Here is an 8,357-nt window from a genome sequence, read left to right as displayed (position 1 = left end):
ACACTGGCTGGCCTTCAGCCACATAAAGTCCAATTCACACATGATAAATGTGTGTAAGTTGCAATCATATTTATAATTGTAAAAAAGAAATACTCAAAGTGGTTTACGAAAAGATAGCATAGATACAGCATGTCAATTTCTCCTTCGGAACAGAATTTAGTTTTCCTTTTTCTCAACCCACCCTGTTTTTAGTATTATCTTGTACTATAGTGGTTACTAGAAAACAAGCTTTTCCCTTGCAGTTAGTCATCTTTGCAAAGCTGCTCAGAGAGGGTACATGCAAACTTTAAGGGATGTGCCATCCAAAATACTCAAGTAGTGTGGATCTCATTGATGGAAAAGATAGATATAACATACATGTGTGTCAGTGACCATCCTGCTATTACTTGGGTCCATGGTCACACTTGGAGAAATTTCAGAGGAACCCACCACTTAAATGTCAAAAACAGAGAAGGAGATCTGGAAAGGAATACAGTACAGTAGATGAATATGAGCAAAGTCTTTTAGAAATGGGTTGCTTTCATTTTGGTTAGGATGATGACAAAGAAGTTAAGCCAAAATCTTTAGAGAACAGGTTTTCTTTGAGGAGGATGTGAAGGAAGGGAGAATAGGAAGTGGCATCAAAGAAGAGGAAAATGGACCACCCAAAATATCCTACCTTATTCAATCCCACCTGGTTTCCCCCCACAAGGCTTGGGATCTTCTCTTAGAATTCTTGGGTCTGAATCAATCTCTCTTTTCTGGTTTCAAAAGAGATGTTGCCCATTCAGAAGGCAGCACTCAACCTTGGTCAGACAACATCAGAGAGATTTGTGTTTGTTCAGGAAAGGTGGGGTAGAAAACCGATATCCTGTTAAAATGTGCAAATCCATTAGCAGGTGCAGGTTCTCTTTCTCCTTCTGGGTTCTTCAGCAATCTTCTGCATGTGTGATCTGACTTCCTATTTTTAATGGGTTGAGTTATGCAATGTATTGCTGGGTTGATATTGTGTATAATTTGATGTGTTGCATTGTATGTGTCATTTGTTATGTGTTATGTGCCATTGTGCATTATGCATTACAGTGCAATCATCACACACAAGAATTCTGTTACAGGTGAAGTGTGTTTGTGCAAAATCCGTACATAACCAAAAGCCTCTGGCTAACAATCTGGGGTGATGCCCTGCCCAAAGGCTCTCCCTGTGTCTCCACTGCTTTTCAGTGGTACTTCCGGTTATGAACTTAATTCATTCCGGAGGTCATAGAATCATAGAGTTGGAAGAGACCACAAGGGCCATCCAGTCCAACCCCCTGCCAAGCAGGAAACACCATCAAAGCATTCTTGACATATGGCTGTCAAGCCTCTGCTTAAAGACCTCCAAAGAAGGAGACTCCACCACACTCCTTGGTAGCAAATTCCACTGTCGAACAGCTCTTACTGTCAGGAAGTTCTTCCTCATGTTTAGGTGGAATCTTCTTTCTTGTAGTTTGAATCCATTGCTCCATGTCCGCTTCTCTGGAGCAGCAGAAAACAACCTTTCTCCCTCCTCCATATGACATCTGTCACAGTGGCCGGAGTGGGCTACTTCAGAGTAATGACTCTACACAGCTCTGCATTTTATCTTTTTATTGGTGCTGCGTATTTACAGTGCTAAAGGCAGTGCTATTTACAGAGACACATCTTATCCGCTTGAATCAGAACCTCCGAATGGCGTTTGGCGCGTTTTTCTCCAACATAACAACTTGGGGAGACCCATCCTCTTCCCCCTACGTTTTCTGCGCAATTCCGGAGTTGGGGGGACAGGTCTGCCCCCCTTGCTTCCCCCTTCCTGTCCCACCTGGGATGCTGGCTCTGCTACCCTGTCTGAGCCTCGGACCCCACTTCCTGTTTCCCCACTTGAGACGGAACTCTCCCTGCTTTCCCCTGCGCTCGGGGATGGGCTGGAACTCAGGAGGGGAGGGACTTCGCGATATCCCCTGTCCCTCACATCCACCCCCCTCCCAGGCCCCCCTTCTCCCCTCCCGAGGGGCTCCAAGGGCGTCGGTGACGACTGAAAGCCTAAAAACTCTGTGCTGTCCGAGCCGGTTGGTGTGAACACCTCTTCCCAATCCCTCGAGCTCCCTCCTTCCGCCTGAGAAGACTGAAATCCCAAAAAGTCCGTGGCGTCAGAGCTGGTGGGGGTAAAAATACGCTGCCAGTCTGCCTCTTCCTCTGACAGGGTGGACCTCGGAGACGCCCATACCTCTTCCTCCGGGTCCTCAAACTCCGCTTCCCATCTCCACAGTGAACTGCTCTCTGCGACCTCCTCCCCTTCCCCCTCCCTCTCCCTTTCCATGTGCCAGGACTTGGGCCTGTGTGGGAAGAGGGCGTGGAATTCTTCCACCAAGAATTCCTCCTGTATCTGAGTGGCTGGGACCCATTCATTCTGGGAAGGCGGGGCATCCTCCCATGCCATGAGGTACTCCAGGCCCCCCACCCCTCTCCGTGAATCAAGGATGGCCGTGGCTTCATTGAGTTGCTCCCTGCCTCCCCTCTCCCCCCCTCCCTCGGGGGTCTGTTCGCGATATCCCCTGTCCCTCACAACATCCTTTCAAATATTTGAACATGGCTATCATATCACCCCTTAACCTTCTCTTCTCCAGGCTAAACATACCCAGCTCCCTAAGCCGTTCCTCGTAAGGCATCGTTTCCAGGCCTTTGACCATTTTGGTTGCCCTCCTCTGGACACGTTCCAGCTTGTCAGTATCCTTCTTGAACTGTGGTGCCCAGAACTGGACACAGTACTCCAGGTGAGGTCTGACCAGAGCAGAATACAGTGGTACTATTACTTCCCTAGATCTAGATGCTATACTATTGATGCAGCCCAGAATTGCATTGGCTTTTTTAGCTGCTGCATCACACTGCTGACTCATATCAAGTCTGTGGTCTACCAAGACTCCTAGATCCTTTTCACATGTACTGCTCTCAAGCCTGGTGTCACCCATCCTGTATTTGTGCCTTTCATATATTTTTTTGCCCAAGTGTAGTACCTTACATTTCTCCTTGTTAAAATTCATCTGTTCTTAACATGAAACCGCTCTTAACCTGAGGCGCACTTTCGCTAATGTGGCCTCCCGCTGCCACCATGCCGCCGGCGCGTAACTTCTGCTCGCATCCTGGGGCAAAGAGTTCACTACCAGGAGCATCTACTTCCGGATTAGCGGAACTCGTTACCTGAAGCATTTGTAAGGGGAAGGTATATAACCCAAGGTTCCACTGTATTGGGAGGGAAGTAGCAAATTGCTTTTTCTCTTCTACAGTGTGTCAAAGCATGAAGGAGAGAGCAGGGAATGGCAACCAGCCTTCCTCTGCAGCTGCTACACAAGGGATAACAGAGGCAGAGAGAGAGACATGCAGAGGCTGACTGAAGCTCCATTCCAACTTCATTCGTCTGTTTTTCTGCCTGCATCACTCTCTGCCTCTCCCCTCCCTTCTACAACCAATGGAGCCTGTGTTTCTTCTGTCTCAGTCTGCCTCTGACACTTCCATGATCATCTAGCAGTATAAGGAGCCAGGAATCTTTTTCCTCTGTCTCTGTCTCTCCCTCTTCCATTCATATTATAAGCCTATCTACCTTCTTTATTTGGTGATCACTCGTAGCCAAGTAAGATTGTCTTCCATAAACACGGTTTTAACAATGAGTCCGTAAGTGACTGGAGGCCAATTCTGGATCCACACGTCCTTCCACAGTGGGGACATTGGTTTCCGGGCTGGAGTTGATCACGGTGTGGATTTGCGAAGCGTGCCTTCCTCCTAGCATGTTTCTCCCTTGCATCCTGAGTTTGAGTGTCTTCAAAGCCCAATACACCTTTGGTAAAGGCTGTTCTCCAACTGGAGCAGGCCAGTGTTTCCCAGTTGTCAGTGTTTATACTACATTTTTTTAGATTTGCCTTGAGACAGTCTTTAAACCTCTTTTGTTGACCACCAGCATTATGCTTTCCATTTATAACTTCGGAATATAGTAGTTGCTTTGGAAGACAATCATCAGGCATCTACACAATATGACCAGTCCAACGAAGTTGATGATGAAGAATCATTGCTTCAACATTGGTGATCTTTGCTTCTTCCAGTACACTGATATTAGTTCGCCTGTCTTCCCAAGTGATGTGTAAATTTTTTGGGGAGACACCATTGATGGAATCTTCCGAGGAGTACCTACCTACCTGCCTACTTAATATACAGACCAATTATGTAACCATTTATCCAATTCCTCCTCTACCCTGTGAACTGTTTCTATTTAAATGATTCTAACTCCACATATTTCAGTGATTTTCCTCCATAGGGAAGAAGGGTGAGATAACAATTTTAAACTAAATAAAGTCTAATTCCACATCTTTAATTGCATTCTTTATCTCTGTTAAATGATAATTATATATCATTTAATCATCAAATATATATAATTGCTTTACACGTTTCTGTCCTTAACTAACACATTCTATCTCAGGCATCCCCAAACTGCGGCTCTCCAGATGTTTTGGCCTACAACTCCCATGATCCCTAGCTAACAGGACCAGTGGTCAGGGAATATGGGAATTGTAGTCCAAAACATCTGGAGGGCTGAAGTTTGGGGATGCCTGTTCTATCTAATAGCTAAAGCTAAATGAACATATCAGACACCTTCAGAGATTGGGGGATTAGAGCTCCTTAGAATACATTCATTGTCCCAGTGTTACTTCCTACTGCAGAGGAGGTTTGGATTTTCTGAGAAACGGCCCATGTAGCCTCACATGAACATTGCTGGCCCCACCCCAAAATGTTCCACACATTAATGAGATTTTCTGTCCTGCCCGGAATAAGTCTACATCTACTTCTGCAAAGCTGTTCAGATACACATGTAAATCCTTCCCCAGTATTTACATTGTCCAAAGTTTAAATGATACTGACACCAAAACTAGGATTTGCATGGACAACTCCTTCAGTGAAAAATGCTGTTTTATTTTGGTTAGAATGCATTGGATAAATTCATGGGTTCATTTAAATTGTCACTGATAGCTGAAGGGAAGTAAACACAAGCTGTGTTTGGATGATAATTTGAGTCTTTGTAAATTGTTTATGATGCTATAAACAGGCATCGAGGCCAAGCACTTCTCACCATCCTTCACTCCTGCTCTGTTGAACCAAGACTGGACCGCAGTTTCTTGGTGTGAAGAAACAGGGGACTGTAGCACAATGCAAGCCAGTATTCGCACCAAAGCTGACATGTCATGTAAGGAGGGAAAGTAGAGGGCAAAAAAGGCCAGTTCATCCCAGATATCATGAACACTGGCATGTGGAGCCTCAAAAGTATGCTGCCGTCCACACCTTAAAATGTGCCACACATTGGTATGCAGGTCTGCACTGCACTGAATAAATCCTCTGTCTATGTCTGCAAACCTGTTTGGATACACATGTAAATGCTTCCCCAGCATTTACATTGCCCAATGTTTAGATGACACTAAAACTAGGATTTGAATGAACAGCTCCCTGAATGTTTTCCTTTTGGTTAGAATCTATTTGATAAATGCATAAGTTCATTTAAATTGCCATTGATAGCTGTTAGATTTGTATAATGCCATTATGATATCGGCAGTTTTATTTCCAATTCCTTTCTCAATGATCCCTAGCATGGAATTTGCCTTCCAAAGCACATTCTCTTGTATACTCCTGTTTAGAGCTATGCAAAGCCAAACCCACTATGGTTTTCAACACACCTTTGAAGAGAAACAAAGCTGGGAGAAGATAGTGTTATAGATTGGGGAAACCCCACCCCACCCCGCAAACCCTGAAAATTAATAAATGGTAGGATTATGATTATTTGGGATGTGAATCAATATGGTGGAAGTGGAAATGTTATAAGTAGAGCACGATGGCTAAAATTCTGAACCAAATACACCTCACTGCAAAATGTTGTTTCAAGGACTATGTATGCAACTATTGGGATATATGTATTTCAGTGTGCAAATGTTACTGTCTGAAATCCCTGACTGGATCCTGCTCTGCTTTCCATGGGCATCATTTCAACTGAAGAAATCAAATAAAAAAATTCATTTAATCAATGTTGCTACATAGATCCTTCGCATATGCCTGGTTGTTCAACGAATCTTTACCTAGCACCTTTCCCAGATTGAGGAGGGACTTTAGAAGTCATTCTATGCAAACCCTGAGATCCATAACCCACAATGAACACAGGTCATCAAGGCTACAAGCAACTCAACACAAAGTTAAAGGTAAAGGGGCCCCTGACCATCAGGTCCAGTCATGTCCGACTCTGGGGTTGCGGCGCTCATCTTACTCTATAGGCCGAGGGAGCCGGCGTTTGTCCGCAGACAGCTTCCAGGTCATGTGGCCAGCATGACAAAGCTGCTTCTGGCGAACCAGAGCAGCGCACGGAAACTCCGTTTACCTTCCCGCTGGAGCGGTACCTATTTATCTACTTGCACTTTGATGTGCTTTCGAACTGCTAGGTGGGCAGGAGCTGGGGCCGAGCAATGGGAGCTCACCCCATCACAGGGATTTGAACCGCTGACCTTCTGATCAGCAAGCCCTAGACTCTGTGTTTTAACCCACAGCGCCACCTGGGTCCCAGTAACACAAAGTTAGGCAGGTTTAATTAGTAGGAACTAGAAAGCTTCATTAGAAGAACTGGAATGATAAAGCTAGAAGTGACGATCATTTGGAGCCATCATAGCTGAGTTTCAACGGAGATATCAAGTTTCTGTTGGGAGTTTTCTTCCTCTTTGAAAAGATTCTGGAGTGTGGCTTTCATGCTCTTCCTTGGTCTGCCTCTCTTCTGTCTTCCAATAAGGAAGTAGGTCAAACGGTTAACACTGCCGTTCATGCAGACACATAAGTAGACATAAAATGTACGATGTGGAAATGGGGAGTCAAAAACAAACAGGGCAATGTAAATGCCATTCAATGGAAAAGAAAAAAAGAGGAAGAAGAACAGAGTCAACAAGATGACTATCAGAAGCTTCCTCCGCCTCTGCTGTTGTGGTTTAAAGCAGAACTTGATGAAGAGAACCAGAGTGGAGATAGTCATGAGTGGGAGGCAAAGGAAGCCATTTAAAATATACTGGTAAATGCTTATGTTCTGATAATCCATGTCAACAGTCAGCCAAAGAGTGAAGTTAGCAGCAGGGGGGAGGAAAGAGAGTACCCATATAATGGCACACACGGTGGTGGACAAATTCACTGGTCGGTGGCATCGATGCCAAAGTGGGAACAGGATGGACACACACCTGTCAATGCTAATTGCTATCAGTAAAAATTGCCCAGCATTGTACATGACTAAGAAGATATCATCAAATAATGCATACAGAAGGCCTATCCTATTACTATATCCAATCAAATAAATGCCCAGAATAAAGTTAGCTGTGAGTGACCCAAAGTCAGCAATGGAGAGGTTCAGGATAAAAGTGGTGAATTGGTTCCTCTTAATGCAGAAGCCAAGCAGCCAGATGACAGTCCCATTCCCCCAAAGCCCCAAAATGCTGATTAACATGCAGCTGATCATCAATATATTTCGTTCTAGCTCATCACTTGATGCTGAATCATCATCACTGTGGCTATTGTTGTAGAAAACAGTTTCATTGTCTGCTCCATAATAGTCTTCTCCAGCACTCAGAGGAGACACAGATGTTAGGCTTAAATTGGTCATTGGCCAACCTTTCCTCTTTTGCTTCTTCTGGTGTAGACACTTCTGCCTGGGAAGGGAGAAAAGTTGGAATTTGTATTTACTAAAAAAATAATGATGATCTTTGTCATCTTTGTGTCAATTTGGGAGCCTATTCTTATTCTTGCATCTTCACCAACATGTATGCAATCAATAAAGGCTCTATTCTCTATGCTTTGAAGTGCTTTTTTTTTTTACACACCCACCCTTTTTATACATCTCTGTAGAGTAAATATAAAAAGGTAAAGGTAAAGGGACCCCTGACCATTAGGTCCAGTCGTGACCGACTCTGGGGTTGCGCGCTCATCTCGCATTATTGGCCGAGGGAGCCGGCGTATAGTTTCCAGGTCATGTGGCCAGCATGACAAAGCCGCTTCTGGCAAACCAGAGCAGCACATGGAAACGCAGTTTACCTTCCCGCTGTAGCGGTTCCTATTTATCTACTTGCATTTTGACGTGCTTTCGAACTGCTAGGTTGGCAGGAGCTGTGACCAAGCAACGGGAGCTCACCCCGTCACAGGGATTCGAACCGCCGACCTTCTGATCAGCAAGCCCTAAGCTCAGTGGTTTAACCACAGCACCACCTGGGTCCCAGAGTAAATATATCTGTATGCAAAAGTGCTACATTTTTAATCCAACTAAATTTGCATTGAAACAGGGCTCCCTCTCTCATCTCTGTCCCTGC

General features: G+C 44.8%; 1 protein-coding gene across 1 annotated transcript; it reads right to left on the bottom strand.

Moving 5' to 3' along the window:
* Nucleotides 1–6,679: 6,679 nt before the first annotated feature.
* Nucleotides 6,680–7,691, bottom strand: LOC118089676 (proto-oncogene Mas-like). The gene has a single exon (XM_035124445.2). The coding sequence runs from the start codon at nt 7,655–7,657 to the stop codon at nt 6,680–6,682; it is 978 nt and encodes a 325-aa protein (XP_034980336.1). The 5' UTR covers nt 7,658–7,691.
* Between the last annotated feature and the right edge of the window lie 666 nt (nt 7,692–8,357).

The sequence above is a fragment of the Zootoca vivipara genome, chromosome 8 (assembly GCF_965207765.1).
Source record: "Zootoca vivipara chromosome 8, rZooViv2.hap1.1, whole genome shotgun sequence".
In the NCBI taxonomy this organism is placed as follows: Eukaryota; Metazoa; Chordata; class Lepidosauria; order Squamata; family Lacertidae; genus Zootoca; species Zootoca vivipara.
Note: the sequence above shows the minus strand (reverse complement) of the source record. Positions and strands in the feature narration are given on the sequence as shown.

Excerpts from the sequence above, each read along its gene's own strand:
- LOC118089676 (XM_035124445.2), bottom strand. The coding sequence starts at position 7,657 with ATGACCAATTTAAGCCTAACATCTGTGTCTCCTCTGAGTGCTGGAGAA.